Below are 22,396 nucleotides of genomic sequence, written 5' to 3'. Positions count from 1 at the left end.
AGAGGATAAACAACACTTAAGTCGTGGCTCTTGAGATATAGGTAAGAGGAGCTAAATCGATTTTCATTCACCGAGCAAAATGCTAAGAAAGCATTCCTAATGACAACTTATAGGTTTCTATTGTGCTTCTGTGTGTGAAAGGTTTGCAATTCTGCAAGAGCCTAATTTTTCGAAAAACAACGCAAATGCATATTTAATTATTTTTTGTAGGAAATTGATAGCTATTTGTTTGCGCACAAAGGAATACAGTGAACAAAAAGCTGTGCGTCAATGAAGCAACTAAGAGAAACACTCAATGGCTGTCACTCACCTGAGGTCCAACCACTCCTGGAGGACCAGGAGGGCCTGTTTTGCCTTGGAATCCCTGTGTATTATAAAAAGGAAATAAAAGTCATAAAGTTGCCTCAGTGGATGTAGATATAAGATAAAGAGTTGAATAACCAAAGCACAGCACACTCACAGTTTCTCCTCTCTGTCCAGGATGTCCTGGCAATCCGTCTTTCCCTGCAGGTCCCTGAGAATTTCAAACAAATTAAAGAATTTATATTAAAGGTCACACAGAATGGAAAGACAAAGGGCAAAGGTCATATTTCAGTAGAGTGTCTGGACTTACAGGGGGGCCCTTTGGTCCTGGGAAACCTGTTGGTCCCTGAGGCCCAGGCAATCCCTATAAAAATTTAAAAAAGCACATAATTGAGTTAAGAATCGCGTGTCTGATCGAAACCTCTGCACGTCCCGAGAATAAAATGACTCCTGGTGATGCTGTTACGGTACGTACCCTCTCACCGGGAGGTCCCGGTGGGCCGTCATTCCCTGAGTTACCCTGGACACAAAAAATAAGGAATCAAATGTGAACATGTATAATGACATATTTCAGAAAGTGGCATTAAAATAAATACTAATACTCACCTTTGGACCAGCTTTTCCTGTCTGTCCTCTTGGTCCTCTCTCTCCTCGAGGCCCCTTAAGAAAGAAAAAAAAAAGCTTTTTAACAAAAAAAAAGTTTGTAAAGGATGCATGTGATCTGAAAAGCTTGGTTATTGTCTCAGTGTGGATTCCCCTTCGAGCACGTTCAGGTCGAACGGCCACTTTTACTCAGGTGCCAAGTTCGCCATCTGCATGGAAGCACGAGTCTGCTGAGTAAGACTAACCGTTGGTCCTCTCTGTCCGCGTGGGCCCGGCTTTCCTGCTGTTCCCTGTGGACACGAAGAACACACACAACGATCAAAGGAATGCCACTCACATTATTAAGATCCTGCATCCTCTGGAAGAATGACTCTAATGCCAGGAGACAGAAATGTTTGCAAGCACAATTGAGCCATTTATGAGCTCAGAAATAGTCTTTTTATAATAAAATAGGATTTACTGTAAAAAAAAAAAAAGACCATTAACATTTATCTTCACTTACATGTGAAGTCATTGCCACCTTGGAAAATGATATTTTAATAATCAATTATGCATGATATAGCAATTTTGCAGCAGTGTTACAATGACACTGGCTACATACAAATTTAATGAGGAAAACTATTAAATCTTTTATGTAGCTTTTTAAGTTTCAAACAAGTGTTGTGAAACTATCTTAATAGCTCTATTATCCCTTTCTGTCTCGGAGCTGGGTCTCATAAACTTTACAAATGTTTTGTGAAGATGACAAAGCTTAATGCGCCTTGCTCCACTCGTGTTGACAAACCATTACTCTTGCAGGCGAGCTAATGACCCATCCCTTCGACAAAAGAAAATGAAGCATTGCTCAAGAGCCATAAAGTGATAAACAAAGCTTTTGGGGTATCCAAATGAATTGTGCAAGTGGTAATGAAAAGCAATTGCAATGGTGAGCAATTGTGTCTCTGTTGCTTTGTGTTAGAGCCATGCAACTTCCACTAGGTTGATAAATCTGGAGCTGGGACGGGAGCCTGTCTCTGGCGGTACGCCTGTATCCAACCCTTGAGGGAATGAGACGAATATCAAGAAGTCTATCTACATACATACCCGAGTTCCTTTCTCTCCATTGGCACCAGGGAAACCTTGGAAACCCTGGGATCCCTGTGTGTGAGCAAGAGAGCAATTAATCATTTGAGAAGCAAACACAGTCACTATATTCCTTGTTTATACCCTTGGCTTAATACATTTAACAGAAGACTGCATGCACACAAGTAACAGCATTCCTTTATTGCTATTGTATCAGCAACTGAAGGCTGACACCAAATAGCATATTCAAATCCCCAGCTCTTTGATCAGGAAGCTTCAAGCATGTCCGCTTGTCAGACTGCAGCTTTGCCTCAGAGAGGCTAAACGATGAGCCATCAAAAAGTTCAGCAAAAGCAGCCTGCACATGCACGTGTGTGTATTTTTTATTTTCCTCGTTCTCTTTCAAATACACACAGAAAAGCACGTTTTGTTCAGGTTAACTGTGTCTCTGTGAGTTCTAACATTAGCTTAAATTAAATTGTCAAGTAAGTTTAATAACAAGCAATGTTGGCCAAAGCAAGGAAATAAGACATAATTTAAATTATTACACTGAATTAAAAGAAAGATAAAGTCACATTAAAGCACAATTTAAAAAAAACTGTTAAAAAAAAAAAGAAAGGCAATTATTTGAGAATAATTTGGGATTATTAACACCATACACTAAACAACTTACACGTAAGTAGACATAACCTGAAAAGGCTTATGAATGGAGGTATATTTTCAGCCACGAAAAAACTATTGGAGAGCTAGATGATCAGCAATTAAACCAACCTGACAGGCTCTGCAAATATGGAACTTAATAAAATAGTAAAAAGCAGCAGTCGACTGACCCTAACAAGTGTCACGCAAGTTCATGTGTCCATGAACACAGAAAGCTCTAACAGATAACACAGAGCTAACCCAGGGACTGGTGGTGAAATACTGTATGTTCATCTAGCGGCATCATTGGTTTCATTGGTGCCTCGCCCAAATTAACATACAGTAATTACTGTAACCGAGCATGGATATGGTAAAATCAGTAAATTAATAACAATGCTCTTTAGCAGTATAAATGCAATTACCTTTGGTCCTTGTCTTCCTGGGTATCCTGGCAATCCAGGAACTCCGAGTTTACCCTGTAAAAGAGAAAGATTAGTAAGTATACTGTTATATACGGTCCTGACAGGAACTTATAAAAGTTTATCAAAAAGTATTTACAAAAATTAATTTACTACTTTTAACAAAAAAAACGACAAGGTTGAGCTCCATGAAACGATTCATCAAATTAAGAGACATAATAAGGTTCCTGCTCTATGTAAAAATGTAAAAACTGAACATTTAACGCAGCATTTACTTAATCCACTGATCTTCTCCTGCCTCAAACCAAACTCCTTATTAGAGCCGTACCAAATTATTCCTCTTAATCCGTGACACCTGATAACCAGTGATAACCTCTTCTCATATTAAAAAGACAAGATGTTTCAGACTTTGAGAGAAATGTGTGCTTTTGGCATCTGCCAAATGCATGGCGATGATGGGATTATTTCAAATAAAATCCTGTAAAAAAAATGTAAATAAATGTTTTTAATTAAACATTCTCAAGCCAACAGAGGATTTCAATTGGCATCAAATTAAAACTTATAATTACAACGTCTAGTAAGAGTCTGTTGATTTATAATTTAATATTAACACTGTCTTTGCTATAGTACCTATAATCTACACATACATTATACTGTATATGAACCTTCTCTGTACCCAGCTGAACTACTACACTCATCTGAAGGGCAGCAGGACACTACAGCCATTACACAGAGGCTGCCAACTGTGTTTACTGTGATTAGCCAGGTTGCTACAGAGTAGCCGCAAACAGCTCTATATACATGAAGCACTCTGCTTATAAATCTCATCAATCCCGAATTCCACAGCCTCTATTTCAGCTATGTCTGTAGCAAAAGCAGTGTCTTAATTTTTTTTGATTCTTGCAATGCAAGAAGTATTTATAATGTTGAACACAAGATGTTTTCATGAACTACATAAACCAAAATAGCAGCACTTGTGAAGATGCCCACACAGTCTAAATAGGGTTTACGAGTTATCTACAGACTTTCTTTACCTCGCTGATCTCCTAATTCCATGTACATTCCTAACTTAATGCAAGTAAAGAAGGCTGGCTCTCTCCCACAGTATGCTGTAAGCTCTTTGCATCTGTGAGTTTAAGTAATAAAAACTCTGTTATTCTAGCGAGTAACATCTCCATTAAAACGTGCAGAAACACTACAGCGGTATTTTTAGAACCGGATCAGTGTGTGGGGAAAAGCTGGTGTGAAGGCTATAATTAGGCATGAAAGAGACTGCTGTTAGCTAATGTGTGACCAAGATTCGGATGGATATCTGCTTTTTAAATTACACTGTGAATAACAAACACAAGTTTCGCCTGTCCTCACTGGATAAGGATTGGACCAGTCAAGCAATTACTCTGCCTCTGTTTAAGTCAGTTTTTTTAAGAATCTCACCTTCTCACCACTTGGGCCAAGAGGACCAGCATCTCCTGGAAGCCCGGAACGACCCTTTGGCCCCTCGGGGCCATCTTCACCTCTGGGTCCTGCTGGTCCAAGTTCTCCCTGGAAAGCACAAGATGTAAAAAATACAAATGCCATTAGCCTGTATGGTAAACAAACAAACAAACAAACAAAAACAAGGTACTTGAGCACATCTCTCCCCTCAGGTTTTGCAAAGATTATTCTATTGACTGTGCATTCACAAATTATTAGCATCAGTGGGAATATTTTTCCACTCATATAGCTTTCTAAGGTGATTACAATGAATCTGGGTACTATAAGAGAGATCTGAAACAAGTATTTTGTTATGACTGGTATAAAAAAACAGTTTTGCTCTCTATAGTCTATAGCTTGTTACCTTAATAAGCAAGATGCTTGCCTTTAAAGTGTTTTACTTCCTCTGAGGGAGTATATCAACTTGTATGTTTACTCATAGTTGCCATAGTTTATCTCATTTACATAATGTTTAGTAGGCTATTCAATCACTTGAGCGAAATGTCCTACAAGACTGGTAAGCGGTCACGTGCCTGCAAAACATCTATTAGCACTAATTAGCTGGTTGCTAACCAAGCTAGCTTGCACTTTTGACAACTTAGACCTCCATCCTCTTGCACAAATATGGTCACTTTTTGCTCTATAACTTAAGAATGCTTTGCTTTTATTATTCATCGAAAAAGGGGCTTAAGGATGCTAATTTCTGTTGCTTCATCATTAAAGAAATTAGCTATTTTAATATTGCTTCTCTTTTTAAGTGTGCTTTCCTTCAAGCGGGACACATATTAAGTGACAGACTACAAACTCACTCTGACAGCCAGTCACTGTTGCATGAGACCTGGTGGTGTGTAAAAAGATATCTAGCTAAAGGCTTGCGCAGAGTTGAAGGCAAAGCCAGTGTGCTCGCACACCAGCACTTAAAACGGCATCAGACAAACTGTACTTGACTCACACTTGCAAGCTCATCAAACAGAACACTTTAAATTGAGCACACTCACACACTTTTCATAGGCACGCTTCAAAATGAGTCATTTACATTCCGGTCTATGTGCATCTCCAAAACAGAGGGCCTCCTCAAATCTTTGCTTTCATCTGGATCTGCTGCATCTCCAGAGGAAAATAAGCCGGAGCCCCATGTCTCTCTCCCGGGTTTAAAGGGGTTTAAAGTGCCATTGATTTCTCCTTCCTTTCTATGCTCAGCTAGAGACAGCCTGGTCAGGGATTGGAGGGTTGATGTTTGAAGTATTGGCTTGTGCAAGTTATGTTTCTTACTGTAGAAAGCATTTTTTTCTTAAGACTTGACAGTGTAAATCCCTGAAGCACTTTGGAGAAAGAGGCTGTAGTCAGGAAAACCTGTCAAAGTCGCGCTTTTCTCCTAAAGTTGTCGAGGTTAGGAGTGACTGGAAAGAGGCAATGGGGATGGAAAAGAAATTGGAAACTGCTCACATTAAAACAAACGCACGCACACAAACCACTTGTCAACTGGAACAACACCTTATGTTTGCTCATTAGCCACAATTCTGCGGTAGTCACAGAGGCTTAGGCAATGAAAGTGGATAAAGTGACAGGAGTGGTTGCTCCTTTCACTTACTGTGGATAAAGGTCACCCTCACCCCCCCAATAAAACAAAGGTAGTTCTGAGTGCAGCACTTAAGAGTTGTTTCATTAATGTGATCATTTGAGTGATTCATCCAGCAGTCAAGTTTAAACAAACAAGCCTTACCCTGTCGCCTTTGATACCCATATCTCCCTTGAAGCCGGGGAAGCCGTCTTCTCCCTAGCAGAAGGATAAAGAAAACGATGTTGAAACCATTTGATTGGTATGCATGCAGAGATGATCAAATAAGTCCACACAACTTTCTTAGACGTTTTTTAGCCGGCTGTTTGAATTCCTTTACCTTTTCACCCTTGTGTCCTTTAAGGCCACGCACACCGTCAGCTCCCTGTGATACAAGAACAGGCAGAAATTACAAACCAGTGGGGAGGATAATGGACGGCTACACTTTTTTTAAAACTTACAAGTAAATTGTGCAAGAGAGGATACTCTTTAGGATGGATTCATTTTCATTGTTTTGGTGTATAAATTAGCATACAAAGTTTCTTCCTTCTTGACCAATCTTTTCATCTTCCCTGAGAGCAGACTTCAGCCATGTAACAGGGGGACTATTAGCTACGAGTCGAGCCACTTGTGTGATCCCCCTAGCTCAGTAGCAGCTTTAATGATTGGATCAGTCACACTTTCTTTCCAAGAATTATTTGATGGGAATTCTTTTGTCTCGGTTTCATCAGATACTAATGGCACAGAGGAAGGAGAGGGCTGTGCACCTTGAACTGTTATCAGCCCCTTTGCCATCTCAGTCTTTCTGACAAACACAGACAGAAGCCTATACAAAACATTTTTAAGGGGATTTTTTTTAATTTATTTGCAAAATCACACTAGTCTGGTTGGCCAAACACCAAAAAACAACAACAACAACAACACTCAAATGAGATATTGGGGAACTATTAACACATTAAATGCAAAGTACAAAAAAATACATAAAATTAATTTCTTAGTGGTTGATAATCAACTCACCTTCACGCCTCGAGGCCCAGGATAACCAATAGGTCCTTGAGGGCCAGGAGGACCCTAGAGAGACAAATATTTAATAAGAGTTTGCTGCACGTAGTTTTTAACAATCCAAGCATGCACACACACACACACACACGCACACATTTTGCTAATCTTATCTTCGTGAATGCAAACACATTTTATGCAAATGTTTCTGAACAAGGACAACAGGAGGGGAAACGAAAAAGTGAGAAAAGCGTAAATAAAGGAAGGAAGAAATGAAAGCTAGCTCATGGGAAGCAAATGTAATAAAACTCACCATGTGGCCTTTCTCTCCAGAAGGCCCCTCTTTTCCAGGGTGACCCTGTGAATTATTAAGAGCAATATTATGGCATTTCATTTGAGGATAATTACTACCATAAATACCACAAGGCCCCTTAAACAGAGAAATTAGGTTATTAAAACTGTTGGAGGGACGTATCAAAGTGGAAAACTGCAAAAAAAAAAAAAAAAAAAAAATAGAGCCATTGCAGTCTAATTGCATTTGAGATTTGTATTAAAGAGGCCCTACTAGCTATCACTGAGCTCAAAAAGCACAGACTGTCATTTTCTTAATTTTGTACAAGCAATATAGCAAACAGCATCGTGCATGTATGACACAAAACTCCACCTCATCAAAAAACGCACACATCCACACACATGCATGGATGCTCATCTGAAAGGACTAAGAGGAAAATGATTGCATTCTCATTAACAAAAGGAGCTGTGCAAACCCTCTGATGGGCTATTAGTGATATGAGGATGGAGAGAGAAACAGATACATGAGAAGAGGCAGAAAGGGAGCACTAAGGTTGGGAATATTGTGCTTGCTTTATATGCAACAAAACAGATTTAACAGGAACAGCCTGGCTGTGTAACTCAGGGAGAACTACCCTCAAAAGAAATTATTAAAAGGCTGAGAGATATTGTGTGTCGTGGGGCTCTACTTTATCTCCTTTTTCTGTTTTGCTTTTTTTTTTTTAATCTTTTTCTTGCCCTGTAGTTATTCAAATCTTGGCCCTATCTCTCTTAGGTGCCACCTGGTACCTTCCAAGAAACATCTGCCATTATAGCAGGTGTACTGTCTGTGCAGGGATGTCAGAGGGACTGTTTGCCTATATAAAGTGCGTCTGTTGTGATGTGTTTTATCCTGTGAAGCAAAAGGCTGTATAAAATAAAATTAGAGATATGGCTTTAAAAATGTGAGTTCTCACAGCTACCTATAAAAAACTCTTTATAAACAGACAGAGGGGAGGAAAAAGATAAAATACGGCTCTTTGGAAACGTGGCCTAAAAACTCACTGGAGGGCCATCAGCTCCTGGCATTCCTGGCAAGCCTGGCTTTCCGGTCGGGCCCTGGGTAGATGATAGAAGGTCAGAGTAAACATGACAAGATAACAAGAGCACACGGAGCCATCACAGGATATAGATGTCTATCGGTATAACAACAACGTGAGGTTTAGCTGATATAACACTGACTATTGTTACATAATCCATTCAAATGCTGGCGAGACATATCCCAGAAGCCCACACATGACACCAGAACCCAGGGGATCACAAAATCCTGTAGGTGTCATCCTTTGGTGATGATGAGTGTGCGTAAAATTTCATTTATTGTCATTATAATTCATTTGAACCTCAGTGGCCAAAAGACAAACAGTAGGATTCTTAGACAAGCAAAGGTACAGACACATAAAATGAATCATGACGATAATAGGATGCAGATTTCTTTTCTCTTTGTTATGCTCATTAGCTCTAGTCCCAAAAATTATTTACATGGTGTTTTGGGGTGGCAAAGTCTTGCATATGTATTGAATGTGTTGTATTAAATTCAAAGATCTACGATTTAAGTCTACTGTTTCGCTTTATTACACTTAGCAAATATCATGATGGCTTTAATGTCTTTTAAAATCAGGGCACACGCGGTACCTACATTACCAAATCCCAAATGCTCAATAATAAAGTGAGTGTGCTCCATATAAGTTAGCCAATGTAATTTAGCTGAAATGAAATTAAAATGTATCAGGATTCAAATCTGTCTGTACCGTCTACAAGGCAACATTTAGTCCTGCATTGGGGATGAGGAGGCATTTGCATAATTGTGTGATAAGCATTTCTGAATAAGATAGCAACTTGGCTTTCCGCTCATGAAAATGAATGCGACCAGCTATTTTATACATTCTGATTCTTTTTGTTTTTAAAGCATCTTAGAGTTTTTTTTTAGTGGAGTTACAGGATTTTAGAGCCACGTGGTATGTTACCTTCTCTCCTGGAGGTCCAATGGGTCCTTGAGGCCCTGCAAGTCCCTGTGGGGAGGATACAGAAATGATCAGCAAGCTTTCATTTCACACTTCCGAGAAAGAAAGATCTAAATTCACACTACATTTTCATCACTCACCTGGGCTCCTGGGTTGCCTTGCTGTCCGGGAGGTCCTGGCTCTCCTTGGGGTCCCTGAAAAAGAAAAATTGTCTTAGAAATCTCCCCATGTAGAAAAGACTGAATAATTTATTGATTTTCAACCAGGCTGTGTGAATGCGAAACTGATTTGGTGACCAGCATTGTCCAGCAAAGGGGAAAATTTCCTCTGAAAAAATATAAATGAGAAGCAGTAGCACACTTCTGCATGATTACCTCATAACAACACAATAAGCCACAACTTTTGGACTGATGGAGTAGCATCTTTCCACGGCTCGAGGTAAGAGACACACACACACGTACACAGTGCACATTACCGCAACTACTTTCCTAATGAAAGAAACTGCTGAGGCACAAACACAACAACACCTTTCCCAATGAGATAACTGGCAATCAATTATATTTCCTCAGGCCAAGAGTCGGGGAACGCTCCTGGTCTTTCATCTCTACCTCGTTGGATCGTTCCCAACAGAACAAAGGAGCTGCTTCAGTTAGGCATTCTCTCATTACAGCCGGGCGCTGCCTGAAATTGAGCTGGAATGGTACAAGCGGCCGAGGTGGACTGCTCAAATAGACCTAAACACAGGCAGCCTATTCTTCATTATGTCTTAATGTCTGATTGAACTGGTGTGTGTGTGCTTGTGTGTGTTTGCCCATGAGTGCATATCATGGGCTTTTTTGAGGGTGAAATTAAGCAAACGTTGATTGAAATTGAAATTGTGCGTGTTGGTTTATCTGAGAGTTTGCACATATAGGCAATTTAGTTCATTCCAGCTTCACTTACTATGTTTCCCTTGGGTCCAGGGTGGCCATCCATTCCAGTAACGCCCTACAGCAGGTGACAAAAGAACATTAAGAACAAAAAATGAAAAGGGAAAGGCAGCAAATCTATAAAAGACTAAAATGGACAGAATCGACTGTGTGAATGAATTTTAAAGTCTGATGTATTTGAATCGCTAACTCCTACAGAGAGATATCAGTTTCAAAAATGTGCAGTGTCCACGTTAAATTAAATCCGCTGGAACAAATTAGATTGAAGCCTCGCTGCACTGTAGACATCTATCAGAGAAGCTGAAGTTAAACTCAATAACATATGCTACTCTTTTGTATATTGTGTCTGAGAGATATTGAGTTTTGTATTTCCCCGTGGTTGTTGTTTGTCCTTCCCTTTTCTCTCGCTGCTTATGAGATGCTAAAAAATTGATTCCGCTCTCTAAACTGTAAATCTATTGCTGGATATGAAAAGTTGAGAAGTTGAAGGAGAGGTGAGAGGGTTGGGTGGGGGGTGGGCACTCACAGGTGGTCCAGGAGGTCCCTGAGGTCCTTTTGGTCCCAGCAAACCCCGAGGCCCCTGTGGTAAAAATGAAGGGAAATGAGATTGAGAGTGATATCACACCTGTGAAAAAGGACTGATGCATTATTAAACACGTTCAGCTAAATCAAGTTTCAAAATTATACTGCTGGAAATAACCTCACTTTCCAAATGTCCTTGAGGATTTTCTACAGAGTGAGATGTGAGGGAAAGCTGAAGCCCGCTCTCCTTTTTTTCCTTCTTTCTTTCTTTCTCTCTCTCTTTTTTTACTACTCTTGCATTTCCCTCAGCCGTACCCATGAAACAGTGCTGTGATTTTCTTTCTGTGTGCCATGCCTCACAGCTACAGTTACCCAAGTAGATGGATTGTCCTGACTGTGTGAATTCAAACCAATGTAGCGCACCCTGGTGGATAAAAAAGATCATAACATGCAATATCAAGGGCTTTCTGATGGTTTCTCCTTTTCCTGTCTTTTCCACCCTCCGCAGGGAGTATCCTGCATGGGTGAGGCGGGGTGTGGGAGGCTATTAAAAGAAGCTTGATGTGTTCTGCTTGCTTTTCTCACCACTAGAGATTCCCCTGTACACATGAGTTCTGATCAACATTCACTTTGCACAACAATAGCACTAAAAAATAAAAAATTCCAAGTCTATATGACTATGAACATGTGATATATGATACCAGCCAACAGTATGATTGTTCAGTAACACAATAACATGATGACAGCAGGCCTGCAGCTCTTATACATTTCCCTGAGTGTAAGACTGAATGGTAATATATGTGATCACTCACTGGTTCACCAGGAAGTCCCCTGGGTCCGATCTCTCCATCATCTCCCTGGGAAAGAAAAGAGCAGGTCAGGCTGTGGAACAGACAGTGAATTATAATGGAGGAGAAAGTGAGGATGTGCAAGTGTGTGTGTGTGTGTGTGTAATGTGAAAACATAATGAAGAAACAGAGGAAGTGGGGGATCAAGTTGCATCAGTTGTGTTTAATGGAGAAGGTGAGGGAAATTGGGAAAAGGTATTTTTGCAAAGAGAAAAAACTGAACGTATTATAAGGAACGAAATCGACGAGAAGGAGAAAGTAGGAAGAGAAAGTGGAAGTTCAATTCAAATGATGACAAAACGGTGCGTTTGGGAAGAATCCTGCAAAGAAGTCATTTGTGCAAGAGCAGAACAAATTCAGATAGTGCGACTTCGTGTGCACAGCACTTGAGGTTGATAAGAAAATGAAGGGGCAGGAGTGAAATTCTTTTCTTTTTTTTGTTTTACCCTCTCTCCATCCTCTCCAGGACCACCCGGAGGTCCATGGGGGCCGGGTTCACCCTGTGAAAACAAATATGAACATGTTTAACTGTTGTCCAAATTCCAACAGGCACACACCTCTCAGGTTAAAGGTTAAAATGCTTACTCTGTGTCCTTTTTCACCAGGAAGTCCAGCCAGACCATCAAATCCTCTGTCTCCCTTAAAAGCGGGGAAAAAAGAACATTTAATGATATAGATCACCACCTCAGCTTAAAAATTAACTTCAAAAAATCTTTTTGTCAAAAGCGGCACATTTAAGTGCATCGTGAATGGAAAAGACGACATACCTTTGGTCCAGTCTGTCCTGGCATGCCCCTGGCACCATCAGCTCCAGAGCGACCCTGTAAAAGCAACAGCACATGTTCTACCTCCAGATCAAGACAATCACAGAGCATTTACTATTTGCAATCGCAAACAAACACTGTGAAGTGCATCAAAACTATCATGCTTAGTCTTAATATTACTTCTTTGCTGCTGAATAGCTTGGTTGACAACTTACTCGTCTACCAGGCTTTCCAGTAGGTCCAGGGGTTCCCAAAGGTCCACGTGGTCCCTAAAACAAAAGTGCTGTAAATCACTGAGCCATCTTTTTCATTTCCAATCTATCCACCTAAATTAGGCTTTTTAGCTGATTTGCTAGTAACGGAATATTACAAAGGCTCAGCATTAGTGAACACATTTCCACATTTGCTTAGACTGATATGATCAGAAACTGATCCTGAAAACAGAATGTAGCATGGTGATTTCTAGTACCTGAGGTCCTGCCTCTCCAGACTCCCCCTTCAGTCCTGGTACACCAGGAGGACCCTTAAAAAGAAAAATACTGACTAAAAATTCATATAACAATTGAGCAAGACCATCCTGTGTGCAACAGAATCTGCAGATCAGAGTATTTGTGCTTCAGTGTTTTTGCTGGGAGGTGATTTGCCATACATACCAGCGGTCCAGGTCTGCCAGTCAAACCCATTGGCCCTGTAGGACCGCGCATAGCCAGCTGACCAAAGAAAGGAGAAATAACATAAAAATGAAATCAAATGAAACATATGGAAAAGAAGGAAAGAGGACAATTTAGCTCATGTGTGAATAGAACTGCAGCAGATTTAGCAATTCATATTTGTCTCTGCTGTATACTGTGTCTATACTTGTGCTCTGCATGTTAATGTTAAACTTAATTCACAAAATGCAGCATCTATTAATAATAAATGAGGAAGAACATTGTAGGAAATGTGCCACAAATACAGTAAAAGTCATGTGATAAGCAGTAACAAAATGTTAAAAACGAAACAAAAATAAAAAAAAATATGACATTTGAGGAGAAGTGAGGGAAAAAAAGTTAAAAGTATAGAATGAAATGATCTGAAATAAGATATTTTCCACATGAGAATCTTATAGTTCGCAGAGTTTAGCAACAAAGAGCAGTAAAAATAGCAGAAATGTGAAGGTGTAAACTGTTACCCTAGCCTGCTGCATGATGGCTTGCATCTGGGCCTCCTGTGCTGATACAGCAGGTCCCTTCTGCCCAGAGTCACCTCCGGCGCTGAGTCTGAACTATGGAAGGAATGATAGCTTGGTGAGACTTCAGTCCCATAAAAAGGAATACACAAGAAACAAAAAAATGAGAGCCAAGAGAAGCATGTGTAAGGACTAAAGTGCTGGCCTGTGGCAAAATTAATCTTTTAAGTTTAAACAGCCACACACTGTTACCAACAATAGCTCTAATATTTCTTTAATACAGTCTGTCCATTTAAGAAAAACAACAACAACAAAAACAACAACAACTATGCTACAGCCTCCAGCTGTCAAATCAGCTCCATCCATGGCTGCTTGCAGGCCATAATGTTCACATTCGACTGCCATCTGGTGGTGATAAGCCAGCATTACACCCTAACATGAATATTCATGCCTATGGTGCAACTCTTGACTTTGTTTGGGCCAGACATCTTGGTTTGGATTACACGGCACAGTCCTCAGGAGACTGACTGTCAGTTGTGCTGCAGATGCAGAGGCAACACAGCAGTGAAATGCTGTGCAGGATTTCAAAGTCACAGAGAGGGTTGTTGCCACGAAGCAAAATACAAACCGTTGATCTAGAACATCAGGGATGAGTCAGATGTACTGTAGCTGAATAAAAACAATATTTTTTCATATTTTCCCACAAATCCCGCAGTTTTTCTTCGTCCACTTGATTCTATCTCTGCCATGCAAACGAGATGTTCTGATTTATCAAGAAATGGCTAAAAAAAAAGAGAAGCTGCTTCACCAGTGTCTAGATTTGCCACCTAACCCTGCCGTGCTGCTCATGTTGACTCCATCATTTCAAGACAGAACGTCTTGAAATGATGAGAAGGCGTGTTTCTCATTAGACTTGGAGCTCAAGGATCGCCGGCTTTCTGCCAGCAGATACACCAGAACACCTTGTCCAGACAGAGTTTGCCACATGACTCCGCCAGACAGTTTTTGAGGAATCCTGAAACCACAACTCTGTATCTGCACAACTAATCAGTTACAACCGCAGCAGCAGCATTTTCCCAGCACCTAATAAAGAAAGCGGAGGAGGTAGACATCACAGGAAGCTATTAGGATGTCTGAGCAACTGTTGCGGTCAAGTCTGACATAGAAAAAAAAAAGATGCTCGGTAGCATTAACTTTGCTGACTTGGCTAGGATTTGTGCAGCTTAAAGCAGCTGACATTACAGCTGTTATTTAAGAATCTCACTCAACATGTTGAAGCACATATTTATGCAACAAAACGCTCGTTAGTAGGGCTGAGTATCGTCACTGATTTCTAGAATCGATTCGATTCCGATTCACAAGGTCCCAAAACGATTCGATCCACGATTCGATTCAATTCGATTTGTATCTGGGAAATTTTGCCTCAGACAGTCAGAAATATTCTAATTCAGATCAGTACATTTACATATTTTTGTATCTATAAAAAGGAAGCTGACACTCGCAAGACTTTATCAAAGGTGTGAGCATCACAGCAGATGCTTCTGTGTCAAAGTAGCTGAAGATAAAACACAGAAAAACATGAAGGTGATTTTTCCTGGCCTGGGATTTTATAAAAGTATTCTGCAGTACATCAAAAACGAAAGAAGAACATTAATCAACACATGAACATTACCTCTGAAGTTACAGCGGTTTTATTAGAGACACGGCTAAGCGTTTTGCATTTTGCATAATTTTAAAAAGTTTCAATTTGTTCAGAAGCCCATTGAACAACAGAAATGAGGTTTTCTTTTCGGAAGTAAGTGAAAGGAAAAAAACAGCGGCCAACAGCGCTGTAAACAACGGTAGACTTGTGGGTAACAAGCAAGCAAATAATGCAGAAAACAGATTTTTAGACGGGAAACTGTTCTTGAAGTACAGAGAGAGAGAGAGAGCTGTGCATGAAGTGTGGTGGAAGCAAAACAGCAAAAGTCAGAGGGAATTCATGACGATGTTTATGTGAAGCGTAGTTTGGATCTTCTTTTGCTGCTGGTTCGGTCAATATTGTTTGGAGAGAGATCAAAACTAACAGCTTTAGAATCAGCGCAAAAAGGGCGTAAACACAAAGCGCGGACCCGCCGAAACATCAGAATCAGCGAGCTGTCGGCTTTCAGCCCCGACCGTGTCCGTGCCGTCGGGTGAGAAAGGCAACATCTCACTGATTCTTGTCCGTGGGTCTGCGCTTTGTGTTTACATTTATGTGCAGAATCCGTGTTCCTGCTCTCATTTACTGTTTTAGCTGTTTGGTGGTTGTTGAAATTTTGTGAGGTTTCACCTGAGATTCTGGCGTTTTGGGCAAAATAAATTTATATTAAAAAATCGATTCAGGATTTTAATGAATCGATTTTACGTTATCCAAGCCAGAATCGATTTTAATCGATAAATCGATTATCAAAACCCACCCCTACTCGTAAGGGTTAGGCTCATCATAAATGGCTTGATGGGAAACCCCCTTTATTCCACTTCATTGTATAAGTTATCGCTAAAACACGGTGTCAATAATAACAATTGGTCTTAAAGGAGGTTAAACAAGGATTAAAGCACTAAGTTAGAATTTCTGACTTTGGAAGAAGAAGAAGAAGAATTGTATTTTACTTACAGGCAGCATCAGGACAGTTCCAGGAGGTCCTGGCAGGCCATCAGCACCAGGAAGACCAGGACGACCTGGAAGACCCTTAGATGGGAAATTACAAACACAAGTGAGTGTTTTATTATTTGTATTTGTAAACCTCTGGTGATGTTTAGGACATTAAAAAAAACAAAAAACAACCTTACCCTCTCTCCAGAATCTCCAGGACTGCCTGGTGGGCCGGAAGCACCTGGGGGTCCAGGGAGACCCTATTTTAAACAGAAGACCTCATTTAACTTCTATATATACACACAATACAACACAAGGTTTTGCCTTCATCTTGCAAAATGGTCACATACAGCAGAACGGAATGTGCATGTGGCAATATTTTATAAGAGAGGCTGTGAAGCTGTAAATCTTTGTGGGGTATTCTTATTTGTTTATATTGTAGTGCAACGCTTCAGTGGCTGGACTCCATCTGCAGGGTGTCAAAGCAAATCTGTATTAAAGGAATCTTCCTAAATAAATGACGACGTTCCTTCGACATCTAATCAAGTCCAAAAACCGCTTTGGGGGAACTGCTCGGGCCACTCCTTTTTGCATCGGGAGCCAGCAAAGCATTAAAACTCGAATTTTCTGGTAGTGCAGACAAACAATGAATGCGTGAAAGGAAGCTCTATTGGCTTTTCTTTACCAAGTGGCTGCCAAGAAAAACGGCAGCGATTACGATGCGAGGGGGGGGGGGGGGGGGGGAAAACACAGGAAGTTAAGAGACAGGAAGATCGACTTACTGTTGGCCCTTCAGGCCCAGCCGGACCTTCCACTAACATTCCCTGAAACACACAAGCACAAATCATTAGGCCTCATTCATAAGCACATGGCTGCAAACAACACTGTCACACTTGAGTACAATACACAGGAAAACGTTCACTTGTAAACTTGTCCCTTCATCATGTTCCCATCTTTGCTGACTCATGTGCATGCATGCCTGTCACTGCAGCTGTGTTTGCAGTCGATCCACAGAGAACGAGAGAGTGGCTGCAAACAACAGGCAAAGCCATCCTGAGGTGCTTCCCCTACCCGGACAAGTTCAGTTAAGGGCTAATCAGATCAGTGGGGATGTTAAACTTATTCACACATGCAAACGGAAACATAAAGCCAGTTTAGCCATGCCTATGAACATTTTGGAATTAGTTCAGTCTAAGTGTAGGGTTAGTGTTTGAGTTAGGGCCTGATCAGTAACACTGAAAAGGCAATAATAGCAGTTCATCTCATTTCAATGTCTCAAAGACTCAAGGATCTGACTTAACAGATGCATCAGTGCAGCTCTACAGCTACATAAATACCACATTGTTTGCTCTTGTGGTAGCAATTTGGCTTTTTGTTTTCTGAGATTAAAATTCTGCCCACTCTCCAAAGTTCAAGCTGCCTTCAGAGCATTTTTATTTTAAACACTTCCTTCAGACTTGTTGTTTTTTTTTTTTCTTCAATCCCTGCAGTTATTCCTGTGTGTCACCTGCATTGTGGCTACTGATTGAGGGGCTGGGTCTGTACATGTATTTATTTTTCATTGAAGTTAGCACTTCATAATACAGCCCACACTTGTACTTGTAGCATAATTTCTGTCAAAATTCCTGCAAAATATCCAGACGTTGTGCTACTTAAAATTACTTACTGACCAAATAAATGTATTTACAGAAGCGTCTTTCCTGTAAAAATCTGACTTGTTAGGTCCTTATTTTAGTGTACCTATCATTAAGTATTTGTAGGTAAATTTTATTGCATACTTTAAAAAAAAAATACATAGAAAGTCCACTCAGTTACAGGGGAATTACACCCTCAGTCAAGGGCTGTATTATAACATGTTGCCCTTTTGTAATTTTTTAGCTTTCTTAGTTTTCTACCTCACAGCTTTTTGCATGTTGCAAAGGGACAAAAGCACACTGGGAGGTTGCGTATGTGTGTTCCAGCATGCTTATACGTGTGCATACACAAAAGCTCATTAAGGAAGTGGACTCAAAAAACATGAACTCCTTCTGTAAACACTGAAGGCACTCAGTCACAGAGGCAGGTATGCCTGGTGGAGCTCCATGACTTCTGTTTGAAGTAAAACAGCTGGTGCTATATTAGATACATGCAAACCTTTTGTGGCATATATATCCATATAGGAAGAGATTTTCACAGTGTTACCTGCATATATATATGAGTGTCTGTTTTAGGTTTTTTAATTGAACAATTCCTTTCATACTTCCTATTGTTCTTCCTGGTTTTACTTCCCTTGTGATTACACGCTCCCTACACCGTGTGTAGAGCTTATTAGCAATTGCCGCATGGCTCTACAACAAATGTTTATGGTTTAGCCACGATGAACAGCCAGGAGCAAGGCCTCGTCCGAGGATGCTAACAGATGACTGTGGTGAGCTTGTGTGGCTTATGGAGCCTTATTCAGGAAGTAAGGGATAGTTTGTGTTTAGATGTGGATTACACATATGTCCTCCCCATGAGCCCAAACGGAGCCTTCGTCTGCTGCTTGTGTATGTTGTTCAAACAGTCATACTCACAGGCTCAATAACAGCAGGCTCTCCCTTCTGTCCTTTCTCACCATGAGCTCCGTAACCCTACACAGCACAGACACAAAAACAAAGTCAGCCCACCCTCACTTATCTTCATCACCTTTATGATTTATTTTTATTCTGCAGTGTATCCTGTTTAATTTCACCTGCCCATAATCCTGAGTGTTAGCGGGCAGCCCTATGTTAGGCAGCTCTGTGCCGTAATCGTAGGTTTCATCTAGCTCTCCGTCATAGTTTTTCAGGTCCTCCTGATTGAACCCTTCCGTGTAATCATAGGCATCCACATCCAGGCCAGTGCCAGTGGCGATGGACCCTTGGTTTCCGGTGCCTGCGCTGGCTGAGCCGCCTCCCACTGACACGGAACTTCCTCCACCCCCGAGAGTGATGGTGGAACTGCTGCTGCTGCTACCACCACCTCCACCACTGACGTGCACAGTAGTGCTACTGCTGCTGCTGCTGCCTCCACCTCCAATGTTCAGAGTACTGCTGCTGCTGCTGCCACCACCTCCACCACTGACGTGCACAGTAGTGCTTCTGCTGCTGCCTCCACCTCCAATGTTCAGAGTACTGCTGCTGCTGCTGCCTCCACCTCCAATGTTTATTGTACTGCTGCTGCTGCCATCTCCATCAATGGTGTGGGTCCTGTCAAAGTCATAGTCGTCATATCCGTAGGATCCGTAGTCATCGTGGGAGGCTCCTGCCTGTTGGAACAATTAACAGGACAGAATAATTGAGGATAACTGGCAATGTGGCCTTTTGAATACCATTCCATCCATAAACATGATAGCTCGAAAAGTTTTGAATGAATTCTGATCAAATTTTGCAGGGGTGTAGAGTGGGGTGGTGTTAACAATCCATTAACATTGGGCCTACATCCACCAACATTTTCAAGATAAACGTATTGATTTGACAATCTAATTATAATTGACTTACCATTGTGGTGTGTCAGCGTATAAAAGTATCGGATAGAGATTTAAAATATCATGACAAGTTTGACCTCTGACCTATCCTTCAAGGTCAATAGATTTAATGCTGATAATAATGCTACATAGAGCTATTTAAAACCATGTTTCTTACTGCTATTGTTTACACACATAAATATCACTTAACTTTGAATCTCAAGTCAAGGTCAAATAAGGTCAAACTTTCATGAAACATCTTTTATCTTTTAAAACTATGCTTTAAATTCTACTGCCTTCATTTGTATTGGCAGCATGTAGGAAATGATACTGGTACATGGAGATTCTAAACATCACACTATAGTTTGCATCCAATCTATGCTTCATTTTTACTTTTCCTTGTTTTTAATCACTGTTGCACATGTACATTTTCTCAGACCCTTACTAGGCACCTGTGCACTTTTACATTAACTTTTTTGTTTATTTATTGTAGACTTTACTATCTATCTAGTCACATTTGACCTCTGACCTTATTTTTACATTCTTTACATTTCTTTCAAGAAGGCCCCAAAAAGGTTTTATGTCAACTGAATGAGAATGAGCCGCCTAGTTAGTTAGAAATAAACTGTAATATAATATTACATAATAAGCCCAATTTATATTTATGTCCCATTATTCACAAATCAGTAGTTATTATCTATGACCTATTCCTACATACATGTTTGTGTATTCTGTCACCCTACCTTTGTCTGACTTTGCCTGTGCTACAAACTTCTTAAAGTTTTTTTAAAAGAACAAAGAAAATAAAATGAATATATACAAAGTACAATACCATTCATAAAGGTGTGCAGTAATACTGGCAACAATTAACTCCCATGATTAATGTCCACCTACTGATGTTTTGTTGCTGGAGATTGTGACTGTAGTCCTTTCACCAGTGGTGATGACCCTCGTTCCAGTCCCGGCATTCAAATCAACCCTTCCCCCTGCTCCCAGGTCCAGCTCGCCCCCAGTGCCGATGCCGGTGATGGTGACACTTCGAGAGGTATCAACGCCACCAGGTGAAGACGTGGAGTCATAGTAGTCGTCATAGCCCTCATAGGTGCCGTACGTGACCCCCAATGCGTAATCATCTTCTCCTCCTCCAGTATCAGTACTTGAAGAGCTGCTGGATGAGCGAGAGGATGAGCCGGTGGAGATGGAGGTCCAGTCGGTGCCAGTCGAACTGCCTTTCAAAATCTCACCCCCTGTGATCAGACTGTCCCCTTCTGTCTCCTGTAAAGATATTTGGAGGGGGACGTTGGCATTGGATGCTTTACTGTAGTAACATAGAAACAATACAGTTATGTATAAGATGCGGGCATTTAGAGCAAACATGAAATGGTACCTCTTTTGTGGTTGTCTCAGTTGTCTCAGAATCAAGAGTTGAGTCATAAGGCTTTTCCAAATCATCGTAGTAAGGGTATTCATAATAGTAGCTGTCCTCCGCTTTCTTCTAAAGGGAGAAAAACATTCCACCAGCATTAAGAGAGTGTATGACTGAGAGAGAAAGATTGGCAATCAATTATTAGCAACATGATTTTTAAATATGTTGCACTGCGCTATTGCCTCTGGCTGGCTGATGTTTGTACAACCGGTCGACCATCGATCAGAAGCACACAGGAGTTCCTCCTCCTTGTGGAAAGCTCACACTGTATCTGCCTGTTGTAAACTGCTATGACTGAATGACACATTGCTCTTACATAGTTTTCCTAATGACTCCAGCACCTATCTTTAGAAAAAAGGAAAACAGAGGGGCAAGATTTTGTGTAACAAACAGGGCCCTGGGCAAATCAAAAAGTCAAAAGGAAGAGCTTCCTGTTCATCCTGTAACACTTCTTTGACATCCCGTTAATTAGCACACACTGAGTATATTGGTATTCAGTGGGAAAAATGACACAGTGCATGAATGCAAGCTTAGGCAGGCACCACATCATTCCTAAACATGATTAAGTAAATGCATAGACTGATAACTTGGTTCTTCCCAGTCAGCACTTTTCCTCTGGCACATTGCAGGTTTCTTACACAATGCCAAGAGGCTCTTTTCAGCACAGGATCCAGCAAAGATCTGATTTGAGTATTAGAGACAATTATGGTTTAATCATTTCCATGAGTAAGACCAGCAAGAAAATACTAAGTGGTTCTTTTGTTGGATTCTATAATGTGTAGTTTCATTCTGTATGTAAAGAATCTACAAAAACTGCTTCTAGTAAGCGGTAGCCTACAAAGCTGCACTTACACTTATGCACTGGTTAACAAGTAAAAAAAAAAAAACTTGGACGAAACCTGTGATTTTTTTTTGTCATTTATGTATAATTAGATGCATAGCTTTTTGTACACTAACATCTTCATGGGAAACACAGCGTTTGTTGACATCCAGCAGTTCTAGACTTTCGCACATTTTGATTACTGGCTTTAAAATACATTCTGGGATTGTACAGAGGCAAAATTACAAAAACCACATCATTGTTATCTCTGGCTCTGCATTACATTTCTTTCTTTCTCATGGACGAGCATTTTCTCTTCTAACACTGCTTCGTTAAGCTGTGGGGTTCCACAAGGTTCAGTACTGGGTACATTATTATTTTTTTACTATTTTTTTCTACATCCTTTCTTTTGCTATCACAATTCAAGCACCATTCAAGCTTTTTCTATGACAATGATGCTCACCTATATATGTCTTTTAAGCCTCACCAGCTGTG

At 40.6% G+C, this 22,396-nt stretch overlaps 1 protein-coding gene across 2 annotated transcripts in view; it reads right to left on the bottom strand.

Annotated features, from left to right (window-relative positions):
- Nucleotides 1–22,396, bottom strand: part of col5a1 (procollagen, type V, alpha 1) — a 72,725-nt gene that overhangs the window by 15,851 nt on the left and 34,478 nt on the right. Inside the window, exons 6-38 of one of the 2 annotated variants that reach the window (XM_026173328.1) lie at nucleotides 21,043–21,150; nucleotides 20,550–20,930; nucleotides 18,903–19,457; nucleotides 18,745–18,801; nucleotides 16,975–17,016; nucleotides 16,390–16,452; nucleotides 16,214–16,288; nucleotides 13,582–13,674; nucleotides 13,064–13,120; nucleotides 12,880–12,933; nucleotides 12,626–12,679; nucleotides 12,414–12,467; nucleotides 12,232–12,285; nucleotides 12,093–12,146; nucleotides 11,611–11,655; nucleotides 10,803–10,856; nucleotides 10,290–10,334; nucleotides 9,488–9,541; nucleotides 9,351–9,395; nucleotides 8,392–8,445; nucleotides 7,370–7,414; nucleotides 7,075–7,128; nucleotides 6,398–6,442; nucleotides 6,223–6,276; nucleotides 4,461–4,568; nucleotides 3,030–3,083; nucleotides 1,990–2,043; nucleotides 1,152–1,196; nucleotides 910–963; nucleotides 779–823; nucleotides 614–667; nucleotides 461–514; nucleotides 311–364 (exon numbers count right to left, since the gene is read on the bottom strand). In XM_026173328.1, the coding sequence (XP_026029113.1) occupies nucleotides 311–364; nucleotides 461–514; nucleotides 614–667; nucleotides 779–823; nucleotides 910–963; nucleotides 1,152–1,196; nucleotides 1,990–2,043; nucleotides 3,030–3,083; nucleotides 4,461–4,568; nucleotides 6,223–6,276; nucleotides 6,398–6,442; nucleotides 7,075–7,128; nucleotides 7,370–7,414; nucleotides 8,392–8,445; nucleotides 9,351–9,395; nucleotides 9,488–9,541; nucleotides 10,290–10,334; nucleotides 10,803–10,856; nucleotides 11,611–11,655; nucleotides 12,093–12,146; nucleotides 12,232–12,285; nucleotides 12,414–12,467; nucleotides 12,626–12,679; nucleotides 12,880–12,933; nucleotides 13,064–13,120; nucleotides 13,582–13,674; nucleotides 16,214–16,288; nucleotides 16,390–16,452; nucleotides 16,975–17,016; nucleotides 18,745–18,801; nucleotides 18,903–19,457; nucleotides 20,550–20,930; nucleotides 21,043–21,150 (2,718 nt within the window). The remainder of the gene's footprint in view (nucleotides 1–310; nucleotides 365–460; nucleotides 515–613; nucleotides 668–778; nucleotides 824–909; nucleotides 964–1,151; nucleotides 1,197–1,989; nucleotides 2,044–3,029; nucleotides 3,084–4,460; nucleotides 4,569–6,222; nucleotides 6,277–6,397; nucleotides 6,443–7,074; nucleotides 7,129–7,369; nucleotides 7,415–8,391; nucleotides 8,446–9,350; nucleotides 9,396–9,487; nucleotides 9,542–10,289; nucleotides 10,335–10,802; nucleotides 10,857–11,610; nucleotides 11,656–12,092; nucleotides 12,147–12,231; nucleotides 12,286–12,413; nucleotides 12,468–12,625; nucleotides 12,680–12,879; nucleotides 12,934–13,063; nucleotides 13,121–13,581; nucleotides 13,675–16,213; nucleotides 16,289–16,389; nucleotides 16,453–16,974; nucleotides 17,017–18,744; nucleotides 18,802–18,902; nucleotides 19,458–20,549; nucleotides 20,931–21,042; nucleotides 21,151–22,396) is intronic. The other variant, XM_026173329.1, reaches the window with a different exon arrangement.

This window comes from Astatotilapia calliptera, chromosome 7 (assembly GCF_900246225.1).
Source record: "Astatotilapia calliptera chromosome 7, fAstCal1.2, whole genome shotgun sequence".
NCBI lineage: Eukaryota > Metazoa > Chordata > Actinopteri > Cichliformes > Cichlidae > Astatotilapia > Astatotilapia calliptera.
This window is presented reverse-complemented; position numbering and strand designations above follow the sequence as displayed.